The 27,282-nt window shown below is 40.4% G+C and overlaps 1 protein-coding gene across 3 annotated transcripts in view; it reads right to left on the reverse strand.

The window, feature by feature from the left end:
- Window positions 1-4,881: 4,881 nt before the first annotated feature.
- The window catches only part of LOC126259327 (uncharacterized), a 233,219-nt gene continuing 210,818 nt past the window's right edge, over window positions 4,882-27,282 (reverse strand). For 2 of the 3 annotated variants that reach the window (XM_049956019.1, XM_049956018.1), the window contains exon 7: window positions 4,882-6,526. In XM_049956019.1, the coding sequence (XP_049811976.1) occupies window positions 6,230-6,526 (297 nt within the window). In that variant the 3' untranslated portion in view covers window positions 4,882-6,229. The remainder of the gene's footprint in view (window positions 6,527-27,282) is intronic. The other variant, XM_049956020.1, reaches the window with a different exon arrangement.

Raw genomic sequence — 27,282 nt, forward strand, 5'->3', positions numbered from 1 at the left:
TGAGCGACACAGAATGATTGGTCTTGACATTGTAGCTCTTACAACAGAGAGGTGCACGTGGAATAGTTTGACTGAAAAGCTCTTACAACAGAGAGGCGCACGTGGAATAGTTTGACTGAAAAGGCTCACACACAGCATGATGAGTGGGTATTGGACAACACAATGTGACTACGGCACGGGATCATCAACATCTTGTCCCCATAACTCAACTGACATAGCAGCTTCATCGACAGTATTGGCTGGACACTGAAGCACTGCAATGAGTGTCAGTGTGCTTGCATCAACAGTTCAACTTTGTCTCCTGTGAGCTGGAGTGGAGGCACATGTGCTGTTGCATCAGCTTCAATCGACCAGAAACCACTGAAGCTTCAATATGTGAACACTATCACTGATGCTCTGAGTGTCAAAATATAATGTTGTCAAATGAGACCCACTTTAACTTGTCCAACAATAATGGCCATGTATGTATTAGGCACTTCCATGGTGAATGCAATTGGGCAGACTGCATTGTTGAGTGACATAGTGGACCAACACCAAGTGTGACTGTTAGGGCCACCATTGGATATACTGTGTGCCCTCACGTGCCTCTTCCATATTGAGGGCAATCTGAACAGCAAACATTACATCAGGAAGGTTTTAGGACCTGAGTCACTGTCACTCCTGCTGGTAGGTCCATATGTTGTTATTTCTACAGGACAATTTATAGGTACATGTGGTGACAAATGTACAAGTGTTCTTCAAAGAACGATAGTTAATACAGCTTTTGTGGACTGCACGTTCACGTGACATATGACCCATCAAAAAGGTTTGGGATGTAGTTAATCTGCAACTTGATTCTTCTGGTTCTCCCACAACCACTACCAACACTTCATGGACATGCCTACAAAGCACAAAGCAGTGTGTTCTCCACCAGACAGTGTATTCTCCACCTGAATGTCCACGCCTTCTATGACCCCACTCCACAATATGTAGAGGCTCTGATTGCAGCATAGCTTCACACTGTACTGACTTCTCAAGGTCAAAGTGCACAAACAGCTCTGCAATTCTAATCATTTGTGTATTTTGTGTCCCAAATCTGTGGAATAAATTTCCTTGTAATCATGTCCCCTCCTTGGTGTAGCAATTTCCACAAACAGTAATGTTGTTACAGTAACAATGGCAACTAGTATTTCAGAATACTGCAGGTTGGGCGGAATAACAAGCATTAAGGAATACCTACTTATTATATATGTATATCATTCATTGTTCATTCACACATCATGTTCCATAAATACCATCATCATGGAGAATCTTCTGGGATGTGGAATGAACCAAGATATACACTGGAGTAACAAAAGTCATGAGATACCTCCTAATACCATGTTGGAACTCTTTTTGCCTGGTGCAGTGCAGCAATTCGGCATGGCATGGACTCAACAAGTCATTGGAAGCCCCCCTGCAGAAATACTGAGCCCTGCAGTCTCTACAGCCATCCATAATTGCCAAAGTGTTGTCGATACTCGACTAAGTCCCACAAATGTTTGACGGGATTCATGTCGGGCACATTAGGTGGCCAAATCATTTGCTCAAACTGTCCAGAATGTTTGAACCAGTCACGAACAATTATGGTCTGGTGACATGGTGCACTGTCATCCATGAAAATTCCACCATTTTTTGGGAACATGTAGTTTATGAAGGGCTGCCAATTGTCTCCTAGTGCCCAAAGATAACCATTTCCAGTCAATGATTGGTTCAGTTGGACCAGAGAACCCAGTTCATTCCATGTGAATGCAGACTGCACCATTACAGAGCCACCACCAAGTTGCACAGTGCCTTGTTGAGAACCTGAGTCCATGGCTTCATGGGCACTGCACTACATTTGAGCCCCCAATCAGCTCTTACCAACTGAAATCTAGCCCGTTAACACCAAAGTTTGGCGCACTGCCCTAAAATATGTGTTCATCAAACATCCCACATTCCTGCAGTTTTTTCATGCAGTGTTGCTAATCTGTTGGTACCGACAACTCTACTCAAGTGCCGGTGCTCTATGTCGTAAGGTGAAAGCCATCGGCCAACGTGTTTTCCATGGTGAGAGGTAATGTCTGAGATTTGGTACTCTCAGCACACTCTTGACATTGTGGATCTCAGAATATTGAATTCCCTAATGATTTCCAAAGTGGAATGTCACATATGTCTAGCTCCAACTACCATTCCACATTCAAAGTCTGTCAATTCTCAGTGTGCAGACATAACCGTGTCAGAAATCTTTTCTCATAAACCATCAGAGTACAAATGACAGCTCTGCCAGTCCACTGCTCTTTTGTACCTTGTGTATATGATACTACTGCTACCTGTGTATGTGCATATTGTTATCCCATGACTTTTGTAAAATAGACAAATACCAAAATTTAGTCTCTTTCAATAAAAATGGAACAGAAAATGGAATCTTGGCAGGTAGTTGCACTTATCAGGACATAATTTGAAAATCACAGCAACTGAGCATATACATCTAATGTAAATTACAATGAAAGCATTAAAGGATAGGAATAAGGTCTACATAAACAGAAATCAGCAATATGCTCCAGGCCCTGCAAGATAATGATTTTGTACTCAACAGTTCTTAATTTCCTAACACAGTATTGGATCTGTATAAATGCAGTGTAGTATTACTGACAATGTTCAGGCAACTAGCATACATCTAGTTTCATGGAGCAAATGGGCAGACTTTAATGATGAACTGGAAAGTTAATGAAGAGACTTTAAGATTGATTTTCAGTCAGACGGTATTGACCATGAACTTAAATTAACCAATAACCTTGTCAAGATGATGTGATGTGGCTCATGTGTCTCTATGATATACATACCCATAATGTACATGTAACCACAATGGAGGGATACCTATGAAGAGGCCATACTAATCTGTGGTTCCTGAAGACGAGTAGCAGATGCATGGGCAACAGTCTGGGTGATTGACTATTCTCCCCTTGTAATGTTAGCCAATATGACCTCGCTATGTTGGTACTGCCAGCAACCAAAACAAGAGGAAAACAACAGTTGTTATTCTTTCTGAAGGCGTACAGTTCTACAGAATGGTTTAATCATGGTGGCAACTTCTTTATTAAAACAGTTCATCATATGGATCTCCGAGTGAGAGACTACTCAGGAGGAAGTCATGAGGAAAAACAAAACTGGCATTATATGTTTCAGCGTGTGGAATTTCAGATCACTTAACAGGATAGGTAGGTAGATCAGAGAATTTACAAAGGGAAATGGATGCGATGAAGTTAGATTTAAAGGGAATTACTGGAGTATGGAGGCAGAGGAACAAGAATTCTGAGGTGAGTACGGGGTACACAAGCAAAATCAAATAGGGGTAGTGCAGAAGTAGGTCTAATAATGAATAAGAAAATAGTAGTATGTGTAGGCTGCTTTGAACAACATAGTGAATGTATTTTATAACCAAGATAGATATAAAGCCAATAACCATCACAGTAGTTCAAGTTGACATGCCAATTGGCTCTGCAGAAGATAACATTGAAAGAATGTATGATGAAAGATGACAATTTAAATTGTGATGAAGTAGTGAAATTCCGTAGCAAGAAAAAGGAAGAGAAGGGAAAATAGTAGGAGAATGTGGATTGGGGAAAGGAATGAAAGGGGAAGTTACCTGGTAGAATTCTGCACAGGACATAATTTAATCATTGCTAACACTTGGTTTAATAATCATAAAAGGAGACTGTGTACGAGAAAAAGGCCTGGAGACACCCGAAGGTTTCCGACAGCTTACATAACGACTGGTATTTCAAAATCAGATTTTAGAATGTTTAACGTTTTCTGGGCAAATGTGGACTCTGGCCATAATTCATTGGTTAAGAACTGCAAATGAAAAGTGAATAAACTGCAGGAAGGTAGGAAAATGAAAGAGATGGGACCTGTATAAATTGAAAGAACTGAGGCTGTGGAAGGTTCCAAACAGTTCCTGGATGCAGAGGAATGAGGCACAAATTTGTGGCCTAGTGCCGCCTGGTGTGTTGCTTGAACTCCCTACGGCCAACAGTGGCCAGGCTGATGGGCTCTTGGGGGTGACTGTGGAGACATGGGTGAAAGCTGAAATGGCCTGCTCTAGAGAGGATGTGACAAAGTTGATTGGTTGACTAAGAAGTCCTGCATGCAGTCCATCCACTTGAAGCCAGAGCAGCAGTTCACTTATCAAGGCTCACATACAAAATTGATTAATATTGTTGCCCAGTGAGCTTAATTAACCCCAATGAATATTAAATTGTAACCATCTTGAGAGGACAAATGTGGCAAGCATGTTTAACCTGACAAAGCAAGAAACAATTCTGTACCTATTTATACTCTAACTGCATAAAAGCAAATTTCTGGATATTCCGTAAACAAATAATTATGAGATTCATGCAATTTTAACTGGAACATTTACAAGGAAATCATACCAATAAGATGATTTCTAGTGAAATCAAGTTAAATTTTGTTTTTATTGTATTCTTTGCAAACAACAATTATTTTGTGTACATGATGAATGAATCGTGACATGTCAATCAAATTTTGACACTGTGAATGGAAATAGAGTTATTCATTTGATACAAAGCATATTCAAATATATATATATATATATATACAAAAATGTGTCAAAACATACATTTTTACAAAGTCCATCTCATTGCACTTATGCATTAGAGAGAGATACCACAATGTCATACAATCTGTTATCACAGATTATTTAAAATAACTTCAGAACTGGAAATTATGAACAAAGGAAATTAAGGAAGTATTGACTGTGATCAAGCATTAATATTGCTTCAATTTTAGATATTGGAAGACTGGATATTGTTGGTTCACTACAGTTATTTCATTGTTTAATTGTTTCTGATTACAACAAATTCTCTCTCTCTCTCTCTCTCTCTCTCTCTCTCTCTCTCTGTGTGTGTGTGTGTGTGTGTGTGTGTGTGTGTGTGTGTGTGTGTGTGTGTGTGTGTGTGTGTGTGTAAGGGAGCCTATGGACAGGTGCTAATGTATCTGTTTGCAATTTGTAACCCCTCTGTTCATAAGTGGTCTCTTACATCTACAGTTGTTGACCATATTTTCAACTGCCTTCTTCCAAAGTGTTCTCTTTGACTGCCCCAGAACCTGACGAGTGCAATTTTGTATCTTTTCAGAAGGTTTCATTCTCAATAGCACAACTGTTATCAGCTACAGAAGTAACTTCCAAGAACATATCACTTATTACAACATTAATCTTCTGCAGCTTGAAACTAGCACAAATGTATTTCAGAACTTTGTATATTAGCGATATATTGATAAAGTAACTGCACTCTCTTCAGAGCAATAAACAATTATTTTCTATGTTATGCATGTTTGTCTTCATTCCTCTTGAGGTGTTCTTATCTTACACAACCATACTGTCATGCAAAAGAAAAGACATTTCTTTCTTTTTTACATTACGACAACAATAGCTTTATTAAATAATGAACTACAAGTCCATTCTTTGGAGTTAATGGGCAACATTGTAGGATAACACAATGAATTGTACTTAAATCACAAAGTCTAATTGCTCCAATATAAAATTTACACATAAATAATTGTCATAACAAAAATGTGAAAACAAAAACTAAATCAGAATAAGCATTTCCTGATAGACAAAACTGATACCATGCAGTTATCAATTACATTGCTTTCTTTAATCAATATTACAATGATTTAAATAATCTTAAAAGACCTATGCAAAACAGCATAACAACATACTAAACGAAATTACAACAAATGGCCACAACTGATATCAGTAGTTTCTTTATTCTACTAACAAAAAGAAAAAATTCAAAATGGACTCTTGACAGCACAATGTGGAAGCTGCATTATATATACTAAAATGCTATGTGGCAAATGGTATTTAGAGTGGCACACAACCCACTACATATATTACTGTGACACAAAAAGTGTGATGTATTTTTTTCTTATGCTATGAAAAATAAATTCATGTGTTCAATTTTTTCCACAATGTTTTAGCAGCTGCTATTCAAAAGGAAATAACAATAAAAAAGGAGTGATGATGGGGCAAGCACCAGCAAAGATTGGAAATCACCCTACATACATTCTGGTATAATAACCAACCTAAGGAACATGAAATTCTCATAAGCTGCAATTCATTCAACAATCCGCATGTAATACTTATGAGATGTTCCAGCACAATAAATGGATACAAGAATGTGCAATAAAGATCACATAAATACAATTAGGCTGGATTTTGTATTATATCATAATCAACAAATGCCTGGAGAGAACCAGATGTAATAGAATCAAGAATCCACTTTGCAGACACACAAATAGCCATATTATTCCTCGTTTGGCCACCAACAATAATAGCTGCACTACGAGCAGCAGTCACAATCTTGCCTCCACAAAGCTGCACCAGTTCTTCAAGATCCTCCTTTGGTGGGGAACTGTCAGTCACAACAAAAATTGGACCAACAGTGCTGAATAAGTCTTGCTGAAATGTAGGACCAAAACTCTGCCTCTCTACGCGATTTTTCTGTGGAAAGAGATTTAAAATTAAACTGGCATCACTGGCAACATATTTTTTTTAAGTTTCAGGTTACAGGCAACTCAAATTAATTTTCAGTTTTATTGTGAAGGACTGAAACAACAAAAATTAGTAACAATGCAATAAATATTCACACAACGGAGTAAGGTAATTATTTTTTGCAAAATCAACAGAAAAGCAATAGATAAGAAGAAAATACCAAAAATAGGTATGAAGAGACACTAAACAGAATTGGGGAGGATACGAATTTATGGCAAAGCTTGACTACAAGAAGTGATTAGTTGACAGGACATCTCAAGATGATGCAAAAATTTTAGAGGCAGACCAAGGCTTGGCTACAGTAAGAAGATTCAAATCAATTTAAGTTGTGGAATTTCCTTTATTGTGTAACCTGCAGCATATACAGGGTGTTTCAAAAATGACCGGTATATTTGAAACGGTAATAAAAACTAAACGAGCAGCGATAGAAATACACCGTTTGTTGCATTATGCTTGGGACAACAGTACATTTTCAGGCAGACAAACTTTCGAAATTACAGTAGTTACAATTGTCAACAACAGATGGCGCTGCGGTCTGGGAAACTCTATAGTACGATATTTTCCACATATCCACCACGTGTAGCAATAATATGGCGTAGTCTCTGAATGAAATTACCCGAAACCTTTGACAACGTGTCTGGCGGAATGGCTTCACATGCTGATGAGATGTACTGCTTCAGCTGTTCAATTGTTTCTGGATTCTGGCGGTACACCTGGTCTTTCACGTGTCCCCACAGAAAGAAGTCACAGGGGTTCATGTCTGGCGAATAGGGAGGCCAATCCAAGCCGCCTCCTGTATGTTTCGGATAGCCCAAAGCAATCACACGATCATCGAAATATTCATTCAGGAAATTAAAGACGTCAGCCGTGCGATGTGGCCGGGCACCATCTTGCATAAACCACGAGGTGTTCGCAGTGTCGTCTAAGGCAGTTTGTACCGCCACAAATTCACGAAGAATGTCCAGATAGCGTGATGCAGTAATCGTTTCGGATCTGAAAAATGGGCCAATGATTCCTTTGGAAGAAATGGCGGCCCAGACCAGTACTTTTTGAGGATGCAGGGACGATGGGACTGCAACATGGGGCTTTTCGGTTCCCCATATGCGCCAGTTCTGTTTATTGACGAAGCCGTCCAGGTAAAAATAAGCTTCGTCAGTAAACCAAATGCTGCCCACATGCATATCGCCGTCATCAATCCTGTGCACTATATCGTTAGCGAATGTCTCTCGTGCAGCAATGGTAGCGGCGCTGAGGGGTTGCCACGTTTGAATTTTGTATGGATAGAGGTGTAAACTCTGGCGCATGAGACGATACGTGGACGGTGGCGTCATTTGGACCGCAGCTGCAACACGGCGAACGGAAACCCAAGGCCGCTGTTGGATCACCTGCTACACTAGCTGCGCGTTGCCCTCTGTGGTTGCCGTACACGGTCGCCCTACCTTTCCAGCACATTCATCCGTCACGTTCCCAGTCCGTTGAAATTTTTCAAACAGATCCTTTATTGTATTGCTTTTCGGTCCTTTGGTTACATTAAACCTCCGTTGAAAACTTCGTCTTGTTGCAACAACACTGTGTTCTAGGTGGTGGAATTCCTCTGTTCTAAGGAATAAACCATGTTGTCCACAGCACACTTGCACGTTGTGAACAGCACACGCTTACAGCAGAAAGACGACATACAGAATGGCGCACCCACAGACTGCGTTGTCTTCTATATCTTTCACATCACTTGCAGCGCCATCTGTTGTTGAAAATTGTAACTACTGTAATTTCGAAAGTTTGTCCGCCTGAAAATGTACTATTGTCCCAAGCATATTGCAACAAACGGTGTATTTCTATCGCTGCTTGTTTAGTTTTTATTGCCGTTTCAAATATACCGGTCATTTTTGAAACACCCTGTACTATGTCACAGTAGAACGTTCATGCAGAGAATTGGAAAACAGTATGCTGCTTGATGTTTTATTTTAGTATATAAGCTTATTGCAGCTTTATTGCCTTTGTCAATACAAATCCTGGCGTTGTAGATGGAAATATGTCAACTCTGAGTAAATCATTACTGCTTTCTGTAATTGTTGGTTGTAATATTCTTTTCAGCAAAGTTTTAAACTTGTTCAATAATTTGCTGTTGCACATATATTATGTTTTTACTATCTGCTTTCCAATTCTTTGCATAAGCTGCAGAAGTTAGCTACATAGAGACAAAGAGGGCTGTACAGGACGGATTAGTGTAGAGAGCTGCATCACACCAGTATTCGGACCAAAGATCACCACAACAACAACAACAACAACATCAACAGATGTATCTAGCTATTACAAATATATACACTCTAAGAAAAAGAAACAAGGCACCATGAAGGAACTATGTGATTGGGACAGAAATTGATAGGTGTGACTTAGATGTGCAGAGAGAAAAAAAAAAATGATTACAATTTCTGAAAAGTTGAATGATTTATTCAAGAGAGAGAGCTTCACAAATTGAGCAAGTCAGTAATGCATTGGTCCACCTCTGGCCTTTATGGAAGCAGTTCCTCAGCTTGGCACTGATTGGTTAAGAGTTGTTGGATACCTTCCTGCGAGATATTGTGCCAAATTCTGTCCAACTGACATGTTAGATCATCAAAATCCCAAGCTGGTTCGAGGGTCCTGCCCATAATGCGTCAAACTTTCTCAACTGAAGAGAGATCCAGTGACCTTGTTGATCTACATAGGGATTGGCAAGCCCCAATACAAGTAGCAGAAACTCTCACTGTGTGCAGGAAATCATTATCTTGCTGAAATTTAATCCCAAGAGGGATTGCTATGAAGGGCAACAAAATGTGGAGTAGAATATCGTCAACATGGCACCCTGCTGTAAGGGTACCACTGATGAGAACCAACAGCAGGACCCCTTTAATCGTTATCTGTGCACTCTTAGAGAACAGTGTTGCATCAATGATATTCTACACCTCGTTTTGTTGCCATTCATGGCAAGCCATCCTGGGCTTACATTTCGGCAAGATAATGCCCTCCCACAAATGGAAATAGTCTCTACTGCTTGTCTTCATACAAGCCAAACCCTACCTTGGCCAGAAAATTCATCGGATCTCTCCCCAATTTTTGTGAAGCTCTTTCTCTTGAATTAGTCATCCAATTTTTCTGAAATTGTAATCTTTTTTTGTCTGCACATGTACATCACATCTAACAATTTCTGTCCCATTCACATAATTCCTTCACTGTGCATCTCTCCCCCTCCCCCACCCCACCCTTCTTTAGAGTGTATTTTCAAAGTGTATGTGCACCTTTTTCCATTATGTTTCACATTATAACATTTATTGTGAATTTCATCTATTATGGAACACACAGATAATTTAACCTTTGTTTTTGAGCAAGTGTCAATAGCTGTTAAATATTTCAAGAAATTCACGACACACAGCTTTACAAGTACTTACAAATGGTTTCAGTCACTGGCCATCATCATGCTACTTGCATAAACAAATCAAACACTAAAGTTAGAAAAAAATCACATCACTGAGTTCTATTTTTGAAGACTATGGCATAAATTTTGTTCATAAATTGTGAGAAATAGTTACTCTGTTACCATACATCAACTGCACATCAGAACAATTTTGGAATTACGAAAACTATTACATTCCTGCAGTGTGCAGCCAATAACTGCTAAAAACATATGGAATATAATCAACATTACTGAAAACACATTATCAAAACATGAAGGCACAGCACATTCTGTAAAATTACAAGTGTCACATAACTATATCACACACTTATGGGGGATCAGCCAGAAATGATTTCACACTTTATGAAATGAATGCAATGTGGAAATGGTCAAAAACGAATAGTAAACACAAAATGACTGTCTCATGAAGTTGGGTGCTTCTTAATATTTTCTAAGTGAATAGTTTCCATTATACAGTAATATTTCAGTGTTCACCCATTATGGCGCTGGACTTGTGCCTTTACAGGAGCAATTTCTCACTTTTTCTGTTTCTTCATCCTCCTCCTCCTAGCAACTTCTTCTGCCTGCTCTTATCTCCAGTGACAATCACTTTTAATTTTTTTCTCCATAACTCACTTATCCACTAAAGAATGAACCACTTCCCTTTTCTGTGTCAGTTTGTTACTATTATAGCTGACCCAGGCACAAATTACACAATATTCAAGATATTATTGAAAACATTACATGTGTTGTGCATTTATGTACCATTTGGCCAATAACTCACACACCCAAATTTATTTAAGCCCATGTACCCAGCAATATATTGCATTCTTTCCCAGACGCTGTGGGTGGAGGATGGAATCCTGGGATGACCAAATTGATTTGTTGTGTACAGACACTGGGTGGCTTCAGAGCACTTGCGGAGTAAAGGCATATGAGGAATTTATCATCTTGAATACATCCCACTCACTCCAGCTCACTGCAGCTCTGTGTCATAGATCACAAATTTATTCAGTACGCTGATCTTGACATCACAAATAATGTGCATAACTAAACAGCCGAATTAGTCACCTTGCACACAATCAACAGTGTAGATTGGTGTAAAGTCACAGTGTTGATGTGAGATGTTATATCAACTCAACATCAACTTATAAAAGGTTACACCTTGTCTCTGTTACCACTTTCCTATATTTTTGTGCTGTACTCTTCATTATTTGATAATGTCAACTTTTGTAACGACTTGCAGATGTTCTATTATTTTCTACTTTCATATGCTATTGTTTTTCTTTAAAAAATCATTCTAATATATTTTTAAAAACTTACTGTGTCTCAATATATGGCCAAAAAGTATCCTTTCCTTCTTAACAGCAGCTGTGAATTTTCCCCTTCACATATTAATTTATTTTAACTACTCAGATGCCATGGCAATGTGACTCTGGAGAGGGCTGGTTGAACTGGACATCAATAAGGCCACACATGTTTCATATCTTAAAAATATAATCTAGAATAGTCCTTCTGAACTTTTTAACATAAATGACAATTTTGAGCTTTGTCAGCAGCCAATATGTGTCTTCTGCGACAGTTCTTACCCTCTACACCTTCCTCTAGTACCATACGAGATACTCCCTGATGTCTTAACACACATTCTATAATGTCCCTTCTTCTTGCCAGTGTTTTCCAAGCATACTTCTCTTTGTGTATTCTGTGGAGAACCTCCTCATTCCTTACCTCACAGTTCACCTGATTTCCAACATCTTTCTGCAGTACCGCATCTCAAACAGTTCAATTCTCTTCTTTTCCTGTTTTTTCACAATTCATGATTCACTACTATATAATGGTGTGCTCCAAATCTACAGTCTTAGAAATTTCTTTCTCAAATTAAGGACTATGTCTGATATTAACAGACTTCTTTTGGCCAGGAATGCACTCTTTGGTTGGATTAGCCTGGTTTCATGTCATCCCTGCTTCATCCATCATGTATTATTTTACTTCCAAGCTAGCAGACTCCCTTAATTCTGTGGGCATCAGTGATGACAAGTTTATTGCTAACCTCCTATCTGTTACTCCTCATTACTTTTGTCTCTGATCGGTTTTCTCTCAATATACATTCTGTACACAGTAGACTCTTCATTCCATCCAACAGGGCCTTTAACTATTCTTCATCTACACTGAGCACAGCACTGCCATTAGCAAATATTACTACCGATATCTTTTCACCCTGAATTTTAATTCCTCATTTGAAACTCTTAGCAAAGGCTGTTAGATGCGCCAAACTTAAGTGTCCAAACACTCATGGATGACACAGGAACTGAAACTGGTAGCAGCTGAGCAAAAGTAGTAATACTGTAGAAGTCCTCAGGCACAGTATTGAATTGTACTGGTTAAACTGAATGATGATAAAAAATAATTGTGTGGCACTGATGGCCATGAGGCACTATCCAGGTGCAAGTCTTATTTCAGGTGACACCACATTGGGTGACTTGCGCATGGGTGATGATGAGATGATGGTGCAACCAGTTCATGAGTGGAGAAAATCTCCAACCCTACCAGGAATTGAAGCCGGGCCTGCTGCATGGTAGTTCACTCAGCTAAGCAAAGCAGGTGGACAACTGAATGAGATTTTCATGAGACAGCCACTTGCCATCTTCAGATGCAAATGGGGATGGCAGTTGTGACTGACCAATTTATAAACAGGTCTGCCAGAAAAGTGCGGACAAAATGATTTCGGGCTATAATGTCATCGCATAATTTTCCAACGCTGCGCATGCAGCATCCACTGCTCGATTCCCTTATGGAGCTTTGTTGTCAGTATCTGACAACCAGAAAATACAGCTGCAAGCTGTGGACCTCAGTGAATGAGAGTGGGCACAGTGCTCGTACTCAGCTTACTTGTACTAGCTTCATTCTCTCACTGGTGCCATTTCACTGAACTTTTGTCTGCAGCCAATTTCTTAGTGTTGCTAATGCTGGTTCCCCTCCTTTGCTGGGTTGAAAACGTGTGCCTCTGTTAATTATATTATATATATTACATATAATATATACATATTAGCTGTCCATATTCAGACTGCTTTCTTTAATGGTGCAGTCCCAGTATGTGGAGATGTATGAGATGCCTTGGTTTCTGCAAAGTTCATCACATGCCCCTATCAAGATTCTGGTCAGTAACAGCAGATTTTTTCAGCTAACCCAATCTGGTGTGATGCCTAAGACCATCACATCTGTCTTTAACAACACAACACATTTGGTCAATGTACACATTCACACTCAAAAACAGAAGACACATTTTATTTGGTGTTTCTTCCAAGAGTCTGCCCATCTTGAAAGACACACCTCCCACAAAAGGCAGGGAAACCATTCTAGAGGAGTTCTTTGTTTCTTCTGGCTGCTCTTGGGATCTAACGTATACTAGTTGAAATGCATTGTGAATCTGCTTATTGGGGTGCCTGTTCTGGACAAACAGAGTGAAGATGACTGAGCTATGCTGTCAAGCTCTCCAGATCTGAAGCAGCTTGACGCCTGTGAATCAGTGTTTGTAATACACTGCTGCATTGGGATGGCTGATAACAGCTCGTAGCTCACTGATACACATCAAATAAAATTGTTGTGGATTTCATGGCAGCAAGGTTGCAGCATGTTATCCTACCAGGAGATCACACAGCAAATTTGAGTTTAGAACTCAAACATCAATCACGCGAAGGAGCTTCACGCAACTCTCAAAAATTCTCAAGAACATTGGCTTCGAAGTTATCTGAGCATCTTTACTACCATAAAGGAAGGCCAATTTTTCAACAAGCAGAACATCTCTGTGGAAAGAATGCTCCCCTACTCTCTGGGTGGCTCATGTTCGATTCGTAATTGTGGTAAATTTTTAAACAGAGGAATATGTTCCACAATTGTTTCTATGAAGCATAACAGACACAAAGATGGAAAAAAGCTTGATTTGAAATGTTTTTATTAACAAAGATTGGTAATGAAGAACTTATACAGGATGAGTCAGGAGGAAAGGTACAGGGTTTGAGGGGTGATAGTATAAGCGATTCTAAACAAAAAAAACTTCATACTGACAAATGCCCTATTGTGAATGATTTCCGAGACAGAATGTGTGCAATAATACTTTATTACTTATTTTCTGTTTTATTCAAACCTCATTATTGTTCACAATGTACGACAGTCGTGTAGGGAAACCTGAGACGAACAGTTTGATACAGGACACTTGTGTTCCATCAGGTCGGGAAACTACTTCAAATTGGGCTATAAAGAGTACCTAAGCTACGGCGCATGAGCATTGTGCCAGGTTTTCAGTATCCTCGGGCTGTCTTTGGGCAAACTGTAAGTCGTAGAGAAACATGAATTGGTCCTTTTTTGTAGGAAAATGAATGTAATTTTGTACTGTGACATGTTTTCGCTGGAGGGTGCAGGTTTCGAGTGACTCACGAAAAGTGATATTACATGTGTTCTATCTCAGAAACCATTCGGAAGATTGCATTTGCCCATACAGAGTTTTTTTATTCAGAATCATTAATGCTATCATCCCTCAATGCATATACCTTTCTTCCTGACTCACCCTGTATTTAAAATAAAAACTAGATTCTTTTTGCAATATGTAATTAAAAATAAGATGTGACTACGAAGGCTTTCCCGGCGTAATAATTGATAAAATTCTTCTCGGGTATGCAGCCGGATCATGACGTCTTCAAGACACAATATTTCTGCGGTCCAACTGGCCGCCATCATCAGGTGAGAGCGCTGGTGCACAATCTCGCCGGAACTGACTTCCCAGCGCAAGCGGCAGCCCATATATAGGCCGCAGAAGACCCACAACGCGTGCGCAAGAAGGTGCCGTAGCTGCCCTCTAGTGCAGTAAACATGCCGCGCCGCCGGTGGTGGAAAGAGGCGAAATCGAGATATCGCTGTCAAAAATAAAAGAAATTTAAAAAAATTCTATTCCGACGATTGAGACGCAGACCGTTGTTTTTTAATGTCAGATAACACCGGGTCCCAAGTCTTACTTAAAAGATAACCCTTGTCTCTATTAATAAGATTGTCAGATAAACGAATCTCTATTGATTCTTTTAAAACACTCCCAATAGTGAGATGCAGGGGCAACCATTTGTTTCGCATCATATTGCATTCTGTGTCCCTGGGTGAGACAGTGCTCCGCCACTGCGGATTTCTCGGGTTGAAGCAGCCGTGTGTGCCGCTGATGCTCAACACATCGGTCCTGAATGGTCCGGATCGTCTGACCAATGTAAGCCTTCCCACAGTGGCAAGGGATCTTGTACACACCGGGCTTCCTCAAACCCAAGTCATCCTTAACAGAGCCAAGAAACGCTCTAAGCTTGGCCGGCGGACAAAAAATACTTTTGATGTGATATCTTTTTAGAATCCTTCCTATCTTCGAGGAAATGCTCCCAGCAAAAGGCAGAAAAGCCACCGATTTGCAGGTATCTTCTGGTGGTTCAGGCGATGGTCCAAACTGGAAAGCACGACGGATCTGTTTATCTGTATAGCCATTCTGCTTGAACACAACCTTAAGGTGGTCCAATTTTTGTGTCAAGCTTTCTCCATCGGAAATGGCATAAGCTCTTCTCGCCAACGTTCGCAGGACCCCTGTACGCTGGAACGATGGATGACAGCTAGAAGCATGCAGGTAACGGTCCGTGTGCGTAGGCTTTCGATAAACACTGTGTCCCAGTGTCCCATCATCCTTTCTGTACACCAGAACATCCAGAAACGGAAGCTTTCCATCACTTTCCACCTCCATGGTAAACTTGATGCTAGGATGCAGGGAATTAAAATGATCTAGGAGGTGGTCAAGAGCCTCTCTCCCATGAGGCCACACCATAAACGTGTAGTCAACATACCTCCAAAAACAGGTTGGTTTTAAGGACGCCGTCTTCAGCGCCATGTCCTCCAAATCTTCCATAAAAAGGTTGGTGACTATTGGGGACAGTGGGCTCCCCATAGCCACTCCGCCAGTCTGTTCAAAATATTTGTCATTGAATAAAAAGTATGTTGACGTCAGCACGTGGCGACAAAGCCTGGTTGTGTCCTCATCCAGTTTCTCACCAATTAATTGCAAGGATTCTTCCAGAGGAACCCGGGTAAAAAGCGACACGACATCAAAGCTCACAAGCAAATCGCAGGGACTAAGATTTGCTTGTGAGCTTTGATGTCGTGTCGCTTTTTACCCGGGTTCCTCTGGAAGAATCCTTGCAATTAATTGGTGAGAAACTGGATGAGGACACAACCAGGCTTTGTCGCCACGTGCTGACGTCAACATACTTTTTATTCAATGACAAATATTTTGAACAGACTGACGGAGTGGCTATGGGGAGCCCACTGTCCCCAATAGTCACCAACCTTTTTATGGAAGATTTGGAGGACATGGCGCTGAAGACGGCGTCCTTAAAACCAACCTGTTTTTGGAGGTATGTTGACTACACATTTATGGTGTGGCCTCATGGGAGAGAGGCTCTTGACCGCCTCCTAGATCATTTTAATTCCCTGCATCCTAGCATCAAGTTTACCATGGAGGTGGAAAGTGATGGAAAGCTTCCGTTTCTGGATGTTCTGGTGTACAGAAAGGATGATGGGACACTGGGACACAGTGTTTATCGAAAGCCTACGCACACGGACCGTTACCTGCATGCTTCTAGCTGTCATCCATCGTTCCAGCGTACAGGGGTCCTGCGAACGTTGGCGAGAAGAGCTTATGCCATTTCCGATGGAGAAAGCTTGACACAAGAATTGGACCACCTTAAGGTTGTGTTCAAGCAGAATGGCTATACAGATAAACAGATCCGTCGTGCTTTCCAGTTTGGACCATCGCCTGAACCACCAGAAGATACCTGCAAATCGGTGGCTTTTCTGCCTTTTGCTGGGAGCATTTCCTTGAAGATAGGAAGGATTCTAAAAAGATATCACATCAAAAGTATTTTTTGTCCGCCGGCCAAGCTTAGAGCGTTTCTTGGCTCTGTTAAGGATGACTTGGGTTTGAGGAAGCCCGGTGTGTACAAGATCCCTTGCCACTGTGGGAAGGCTTACATTGGTCAGACGATCCGGACCATTCAGGACCGATGTGTTGAGCATCAGCGGCACACACGGCTGCTTCAACCCGAGAAATCCGCAGTGGCGGAGCACTGTCTCACCCAGGGACACAGAATGCAATATGATGCGACACAAATGGTTGCCCCTGCATCTCGCTATTGGGACTGTGTTTTAAAAGAATCAATAGAGATTCGTTTATCTGACAATCTTATTAATAGAGACAAGGGTTATCTTTTAAGTAAGACTTGGGACCCGGTGTTATCTGACATTAAAAAACAACGGTCTGCGTCTCAATCGTCGGAATAGAATTTTTTTAAATTTCTTTTATTTTTGACAGCGATATCTCGATTTCGCCTCTTTCCACCACCGGCGGCGCGGCATGTTTACTGCACTAGAGGGCAGCTACGGCACCTTCTCGCGCACGCGTTGTGGGTCTTCTGCGGCCTATATATGGGCTGCCGCTTGCGCTGGGAAGTCAGTTCCGGCGAGATTGTGCACCAGCACTCTCACCTGATGATGGCGGCCAGTTGGACCGCAGAAATATTGTGTCTTGAAGACGTCATGATCCGGCTGCATACCCGAGAAGAATTTTATCAAAAATAAGATGTGTAATTTTCATGAAAGTGATTATCAGTCATGTGTTAATCAGCAAATATTTGATGAATTTTATATTTAAATGACATATGTATTTGAATTGAAGGGTGGGGGGTGAACCACCCACAAAAAGGACCGAAACCATACACGAAGCAGTGATTACCAATATCAAACACTGTCGATATAAAACACTGCTGCTTTTCCCCCATATTTATGTATTTTATGCTTCTCAGAAATGCTCGCAGAACGTGCATCCTTGTTTAAAAACTGACACTGGTCAGGAATTGAAATGCAGTCAACTCTGAATGCTCCAATGAAGGAGCAAGTCTCAAGTACATTATGCTTCCAAGTGGTACTGTATGACCACCCAAGACCAAAAATGACATATAAGAGATGATGATCATATTGAAAATTCTGTTTAATACCCACATTCACCACAGTCAAGTTATTTATGTTGAAATTATATCTTCTGAAACTGTGTTGGAAGAGATTTGGTAGCTCTCTGGATTCAAGAGCGGTTAATTATCCACACCAAAATCTTCCCAATGAGGTGATCAGAGCAACATTAAAATAGCCACTTAGCCATCTATTGTCCTTCCCTGGTTTTGAGGAAAGCTAGGAAGAAAGATCAATGTTTTAATGTTCCTTTGAAGAGAAGGTAATTAAAGTTGTGTTCTTTTGAAAGGAGCCATCACAGTATTTACCTTACACAATTTTAGGAAACCATGGAAAATCTAAATCTGGATGGCCAGATGAGTAATTGAATCTAAGCCCTACAGAATGTGAGTCCAGTGTCTTACACATCCACTCCTTGGTTGGTAGTTTCAAGAGAGGGATTAAAACTGCTTGCTTCAAAGTGTCACGAAAATGTTTTGTCTGCCAAATTTGGTTGAACAAAGATACGAGATTTCTTTAGCTGCCCCTGTAACATGTACTACAAAAAAAGCTTATCATGACTAGGTGTTCCATAGCAAGCTACAGACAACAACAAAGGTTGGTATTTTCTTTGTCATTGCTTAAATAAAAGGTCCACACATCATTTTTGTTATCAAAAGTTGATGACAACAATGATGATGATAATGATGATGACAAAATGCTGTATCCTTGTTTACAGTGGCTGTTATCCTGCAAAATACTCTGCAGTTTACTATGGAATATCTCCTGGGCTGGTTTGGAGGCAACTATTCAATATTTACACTATAAAGTGACACCTGTTCTCTCTCTGAGAAATCATATTAATGGTCTCACATACTACTTACATTTTGGTAGAATAGTTTACAGTATTTGGGAATCTGTGTCAGTATTTTCTGCATCTGTCTCTAATCATTCACTAAAATGTCACCACCTTATTCCAAAGGCTGACAGGCTCTCGACAATTATTCAGCATTAGAACTTACACAGAACAGTGTAACTTCTCCAGATTTCAGAGTGGCACGACTCACTCCACCATGGACAGGCAATTGCCGCAGATGACACTGAGGCTTTGGTACAGATTCATCAGTTACTTGGTGGATTACAGCTGTAATGTGGTTCTCCCATTCTTAGCGACTGTCAGAATACGTGGTAACATCAGTTTCCTAGAAATATGGCCATGATGTTTTGTCTCCTCAGAACCAATGGAGTTACAGTCAGTTGATTCTACACTGAAACTCACAGCAAAACTGCAGAAGAGGACAGACAAGCATAGTATAGGCAGTCTCTTTAATTGACCTGCTGCATCTTCTAAGAGGTCTAGCAATAAAATAGACTTCAGTTTGCTTACTCTACCACATTTTCTACGTGATAGCACCAGTTTAACTTGCTCATGGCTCAAATGCCTAGATACTTAGCTGAATCAAAAGCCTTTTAAGTCTGTGCAATTTATTGTGTAGTCACCTCCATTTATACTAACGTCTGAATCAACAGCCTTTAAGTCTGTGCAATTTATTGTGTAGTCACCTCCATTTATACTAACGTTTCCAATGCTCGCAGCCGAGCCACTATTGAACACTATGGACACCCGACAGATTACAAACCTACAACCTCCTCCTTCCCCGTCACATGACCAACTACATTTTCACCCACAATTACTTCCCCTTTGAAGGTAACACCTACAAACAAATCCAGGATATGGCAATGGGCACTGGCCTATGTCTGCCTATTCATGGGCCATGTAGAGAAATCCTTCCTGAACACTCAGAATCTCAAACCCCTCACTTGCTTTCGGATTCACTGATGACATCATCGTGATCTGGATTGAGGGTGAGGGCACCCTATCCACATTCCTCCAGAACCTCCACACCTTCTCCACTATTCACTTCTCCTGATCCTCCTCGACCCAACAAGCCACCTTCCTTGATGTTAACCTCCACCTCAAAGATAGCTATATCAGTACCTCCATCCATATCAAACCTATCAACCACCAGCAATACCTCTACTTCAACAACTGCAACCCATTCCTTACCAGGAAGTCCCTTCAATGCAACATAGTCACTTCTGGCCGTCACATCTGTAGTGACAAGCAGTTTCTCTTGAAATATACCAAGGGTCCCACTAAGTCTTTCACAAACCATAATGACCCTTGTTCAGAAACTTATCTCCCGTGCCTTATCTCTCCAGGTAACCAACACCTCCCAAAGTCCCAGCTCCGGCCACAGAGAAGCATACCTCTTGTGACTTAGTACCACCCAGGACTGGAGCAACTGAATTACATTCCCTGCCAGGGTTTCAACAACCTCACAGCGGCAGGACTACCTGTGAAACCAGTCACCTGATCTAAAAGCTAAGCTGCAACCACAGTGCTGCATTCTACATGGGCACAGCTGTCTGTCCACATAAAAGGCCACTGTCAAACTGTGGCCACGAAACAACTGAACCAACCTGTTGCTGAGCACACCACCTAACACAACATTCTCCATTTCAATGACTGCTTCAAAGCCTGTGCCATCTGGAACCCTCCCACCAACACCAACTTTTCTGGATTGCACAGGTGACAACTCTCCCTGCAATATTATCCTACGTTACTGTAACTCTCCTGGCCTCAACTGTCATTAGTCATTGTCCTTACCCACCTAGCTCCTTCCCTGTTCCCATTCCAGCACTACACAGCCCTTTCTTCCACCAATGCACCCAGTCTTTTTAGTTCTTTCCTCCCCCCCTCACCTTCCGTCTAACCTCACAACCGCACCTAACTGCCCTCTCTCCACCACATCACTGCAAGCTCCCACTAGCAGCACTTTACTGTACCCCACCCCTAATCTGCTATCCCTTCCCCTCCCCACTCCAGCCTCCTCCTTCCCCTACCAAGTTGCCTCTCCCATCATGCAGTGCTGCTCGTAGTCTGGCTTCAGCTGCCAGAGACTGTGGTCATGTGTTGCCTATTTTCGACAAAGGTCTTGTTGGCCGAAAGCTCATTTTGTGACAGTTTTTTTTATGTGCCTATCTAAGCCTCCGCATCTCCGATACATTGTGAGTAGCAACTATCCTTTTCATAATACTGTTAGAAATGATCTTTTTCATAATACTGTTAGAAATGATCTTTTTCATAATATTGAAATTTGACAGTCTTTTTTTCTAGTACTTATGGGGAGGAACAGACAGTTTTTATTGTTTAAGGTCAATTGCCACTTTTCATACTCTATACAGATATCCTGTGTAAATCATTTTGCAATTGGTTTTGATCTTCTGATGACTTTAGTGGGTGGTAAACAACATCATGCGCAAACAATTTAAAGGGCTGTTCACACTATCTCCTAAATCGTTTATGTAGATTAGGAACAGTACGGGGCCTATAACACTTGCTTGGGAAACACCAAATATAACTTCCTTTGCACTAGATGACTTCCCATCAATTACTACAAACTGTGATCTTTCTGCCAGGAAATCATGATTGCTGTAGCACAACTGAAAAGATACCACATAGGCACACAATTCAATAAGAAGCCATCTGCGATGAACTGTGGCAAAAGCCTTCTACAAATCTCGATAAATGGAATCAATTTGAAATCCGTTGTCAATAACACTCATTTCTTCATATGAATAAGGAACCAGTTGTGTTTAACAAGAACGGCATTTTCTGAATCCCGGCTGGTTGTAGGCCAATATCAATAGACTGTTTTCGTTGGGGTGTTTCATAATGTTCAAACTGAGTGTATGTTCCAAAATCCTACTGTAAATCAATGTGAATGATACAGGTCTTTAATGTAGTAGATTACTTCTATTTCCTTCCTTGTGTATTGGTGTGACTTGTTATACTTTCCAGTCTTTCGGGACAGATCTTTTGTCTAGAAATCTGTTGCACACAATCGCTAAAAATCGAAGTATTTCAACAGCAAGCTCCAAAAGGAACCTAACTGTTAGAAATTCTGGGCCAGAAGACTTGCATTTAGTAAGTGACTTTAAGATGCTATGACACACTGAGGGTTACCTACTTCTAAATTAATCATTTTGGTAACTGTTCTCGACTCAAATTCTGATGCCACTATCGCTGATAACATTACCATTGCCATCATGCAGTGAAGGTATTGACTGTGTCTTACCACTGGTATACGTAACAGACGACCAGAATCTCTCTGGATTTTCTACCAAATTTCAAACAGTGTTTCAACGCAGAAACTATTAAAAGCACCTCACATTGAAGTCCATGCTAAGTTTTTGCATTTCTTCACTTCTACGACCCCCCTATACCTTCAGTAATGGGTGGACATTGATGAAATTGTAGTATCAGAGAACAGAATGTGGTGATCCCGTGGTCCCATGCATTATCCGCTATCTTCTGATTTCATCATATTGTCCAAATGACAATCACTCTTGTGCTTCTAAAACTGGACGTTGAAGCTTCTGTTAATAGTTACTATGTAAACTTCACTGTATTTTGTATACATCTGCTGCATCAAGTAAAAGGTGCAGATCCTTTGCAGCATGCAAATTTTCAAGCATATTTCCCGTTAAATTAAACATTGTGTCAGTACTGTGTCTTCTTACAAGCGACATGCTGCTGATACAATCTGTGGCTATTCTTTAGTTGGTTATTTTTCCATTACCCATGTGAGTGGGCTTTCAGGAGACTTTGAGCACTAAAGATCTGACAGTTTTCATAACTTCTTGCACATTCAAAAATTAAATCTGCCCTCCTTTCTCGTTCTTCATAGGGAAATGCGTATAACATTCAATACTGTTCAGAAAACTTGAAAATTTTGACAATTGTTTTCTTTATAATATAACAACAGTATCAACAACATCACAAAACCGGAAAGTGATTTTCTACTCTGCTGCATGTAGAGCTGCTTCTTCAAAGTTTTCCATATAGAAACTGACTACAACTAAGCTTAATGGGCTCACCATAGCCTTTCCATCAGTTTATTCAACAATTTGTTGTCCTATTGAATGCAAATTGACGCATGACGGTATTTAAAGAGATTATCCATACCCTATCCAAAAATACATTCCAACTGTGAAATTACCTAATCCATAGGAACCATGGAGCACAATGACACAATATCAAAACTAACTATACGATCTCAAGGGCTCTACTTGAGTGATTTTAATTTGTCCCTAAACTGAGCCGAATCTTAAATATAAATCTCGGTTGTTCTGACAAATGCTGTACAAGAGTGACGAAGTGTTTGTAGTGCTATCAGTTACCTGACCTATAGAATTTCTGGTCTTAATGGTATGCCTGGTTTCTGAATTTTAGGTTAATTATACAGTCCTGGTAGTAACGTTTCCAATTTGATGAGAGATTTATTTTCAATGGGGTAAATTAAGAAGGCTGGAAGGTTGTTGTTGTTGTTGTTGTTGTTGTTGTCTTCAGTCCACAGACTGGTTTGATGCAGCTCTCCATGCTACTCTATCCTGTGCAAGCTTCTTCAGCTCCCAGTACATACTGCAAACTACATCCTTCCAAATCTGGTTAGTGTATTCATCTCTTGGTCTCCCTCTACGATTTTTACCCTCCATGCTGCCCTCCAATACTAAATTGGTGATCCCTTGATGCGTCAGAACATACCCTACCAACCGATCCCTTCTTCTAGTCAAGGTGTGCCACAAATTTCTCTTCTCCCTAATTCTATTCAATACCTTCCCATTACTTACGTGATCTACCCATCTAATCTTCAGCATTCTTCTGTAGCACCACATTCCGAAAGCTTCTATTCTCTTCTCGTTCAAACTATTTATCGTCCATGTTTCACTTCCATACCTGGCCACATTCCATACAAATACTTTCAGAAACGACTTCCTGACACTTAAATCTATATTCGATTTTAACAAATATATAGAAATGCTCTCCTTGCCATTGCCAGACTACATTTTATATCCTCTCTACTTCGACCAAGATCAGTTATTTTGCTCCTCAAATACCAAAACTCCTTCACTACTTTAAGCGTCTCATTTCCTAATCTAATACCCTCAACATCACCCGATTTAATTCGACTACATTCCATTATCCTTGTTTTGCTTTTGTTGATGTTCATCTTATATCCTCCTTTCAAGACACTGTCTATTCTGTTCAGCTGCTTTTCAAGGTCCTTTGCTGTCTCTGACAGAATTAAAATGTCATCGGTGAACCTCAAAGTTTTTATTTCTTCTGCACGGATTTTAATTCCTACTCCAAATTTTTCTTTTGTTTCCTTTACTGCTTGCTCAATATACAGATTGAATAACATCGGGGATAGGCTACAACCCTGTCTTACTCCCTTCCCAACCGCTTCTTCCCTTTCATGTCCCTCGACTCTCATAACTGCCTTCTGGTTTTTGTACAAATTGTAAATAGCCTTTCGCTCCCTGTATTTTACCCCTGCCACCTTCAGAATTTGAAAGAGAGTATTCCAGTCAACATTGTCAAAAGCTTTGAGTCTACAAATGCTGGAAATGTAGATTTGCCTTTCCTTAATCTATCTTCTAAGATAAGTTGTAGGGTCATTATTGCCTCACGTGTTCCAATATTTCTACGGAATCCAAACTGACCTTCCCCGAGGTCAGCTTCTACCAGGTTTTCCATTCGTCTGTAATGAATTCGTGTTAGTATTTTGCAGCTGTGGCTTATTAAACTGATAGTTCAGTAATTTTCACATCTGTCAACACCTACTTTCTCTAGGATTGGAATTATTATATTCTTCTTGAAGTATGAAAATATTTCACCTGTCTCATACATCTTGCTCACCAGATGGTAGAGTTTTGTCAGGACTGGCTCTCCCAAGGTTGTCAGTAATTCTAATGGAATGCTGTCTACTCCCGGGGCCTTGTTTCGACTTAGGGCTTTCAGTGCTCTGTCAAACTCTTCACACAGTATCAAATCTCCCATTTCGTCTTCATCTACATCCTCTTCCATTTCCATAATATTGTTCTCATGTACATCACTCTTGTATAGACCCTCTATATACTCCTCCTGCCTTTCTGCTTTTCCTTCTTTGCTTAGAAATGGGTTTCCATCTGAGCTCTCGATATTCATACAAGTAGTTCTCTTTTCTCCAAAAGTCTCTTTAATTTTTCTGTAGGCAGTATCTATCTCACCCCTAGTGAGATATGCCTCTGTCCTCTAGCCATCCCTGCTTAGCCATTTTGCACTTCCTGTCGATCTCATTTTTGAGACGTTTTTATTCCTTTTTGCCTGCTTCATTTACTGCATTTTTATATTTTCTCCTCTCATCAATTAAATTCAACATATCTTCTGTTACCCCAGGATTTATACTAGCCCTCGTCTTTTTACCTACTTGATCCCCTGCTGCCTTTATGTTATATTATTAGTTATCCTAAGCACAGAAGTTCTGTTGTTCCTCTTATGCACTCTGCATGCTCCTAGTTCTAGTAACTAAAAGCGTTAGTGCAGTAATCTTTTTTCTCATCACCGTTGACGAAATGTCCCTCTCTGCTACAAGAATAAGAAACTGTTTACCAGAATTTAAATCTCAAAGAGCTTCCTTCATCTTTTGTCAGTTCCTACAAGGTGATTTGGGTATTATTTACAATATCTCCTGTTGATATTCTAAACAGGGGAATAATACACTTAGCTCCTCTACTTCATTCTTAGACAGCACTCTGTCTTAAAAAGTTCAACCACTTCTCCAGGTAGGCCAGTCAAAATCTTCTTTTGCATACTATCAAATTACCCCATGTGCCAGTTTTAGCTAGCTGAGAAAATATTGCCTACACTGATTCTCATTTTAAAGAAGTTTACATCAGTGAAAAAATTGCCTGCAACTCCACTGTCTCTGAGGATGCCTGCCACAGCAAGAGACAAAATGTGGGCACAAAAGTATGACTTAGAACTTAGCCTAATTCTCAGAAAACAAATGTCACCAAGGAAGGACATTGAATCCTTGGCGACATTTGTTTTCTGAGAATTAGGCTAAGTTCTAAGTCATACTTTTGTGACCCACATTTTGTCTCTTGCTGTGGCACACATTCGAAATTAGTGTTGCGTTTGGGCTGAAAGATAAAGTAATGGGTAACACTATAGGACCAAAAAATATTGTGATAAAGCATTTATTCCAAAGACTGGGCAATACCCCAGTGGAAGAGGGTCTCCAGTGACAAAAGGCACCAAGATAAACTAAGTACACTGTTTAGAACCAAGCCAGATGTGCTGTGTTTGTGTGAACACTGGTTATCAGCAAAACAGGCTGAGTACAACAACTGTGCTGAATATCTGAATTTGCTAAGTGCATGGTACAGAATAACTGCTTCCTTTGTTGGTGTATCAATATAGAAATTCATTTTAAGAACTTCTGTCTGGACCTTGATTTAGAGTTGGCTGATATAATTTATATCGCTGTACACCACTCTCCAAATGGCAACTTAGTGGACAGTAAGTCTCCTCTGACCCAGGGTTGTGGGTGACTTTTCCGAATTCTACCCCTTTTCCTAAACCTCTCAGTCATTTTCTTTCACCACTCTTCCTTCCCCTTTAACCCTTCTGCTTGAAGAAGGAGCCACTGGCCCCGAAAGCTTGTACACTCAAAACCTGTGTGTGTGTGTGTGTGTGTGTGTGTGTGTGTGTGCTCTTGCTGCTGCTTGGTGAGTAGATTTTTTTAGCTATCCAATTACATTATATTGTCACAAGCAGAAAAAGATAAGATTGCTAATCACTGTAGAGATGACACATTGAACTGCAGATGGACACAAGGAATAGACTGTTACATATTTAGGTTTCAGCCACAGCCTTCTTCAGAAAAGAAAACACATACACTTTCACACAAGCAAGCACACCACATGCACACATGACTGCTCTCTCTGGTCTGATACTGTGGGGTCAATCTGCATGCTGCAAGAAAGTACTATTCATCCAAAAAAGCAATAAGAATCACACCATCAATCTGAAAACTGGACCACAGCAAACCCATCTTCACACATTTAGGAATGAGAACAATTTTTAATCAATATGTCTTCACCTGTCTCGTGTATGTGAATGAAAACCATGAAACATCCAACAATAGGAGTGATATCCTAAATTATAACACATGCATGATGAAAACAGACATGTCAAGCTGTGTGCTCTGTATGACATGGGACAGTTTCTCAATAGTGGCTATTAAAATGTTCAGTCGTCTACAAATTGAAATGCAGTCCTTGAAATGGATGAAATTTTGAAGAAAGATGTTCCACAATCTACATCAAATCCCCTGTACAGTTTGAAGGAAGTCTTTGAAAGAGA

Source organism: Schistocerca nitens, chromosome 5, assembly GCF_023898315.1.
Source record: "Schistocerca nitens isolate TAMUIC-IGC-003100 chromosome 5, iqSchNite1.1, whole genome shotgun sequence".
NCBI classification, from domain to species: domain Eukaryota; kingdom Metazoa; phylum Arthropoda; class Insecta; order Orthoptera; family Acrididae; genus Schistocerca; species Schistocerca nitens.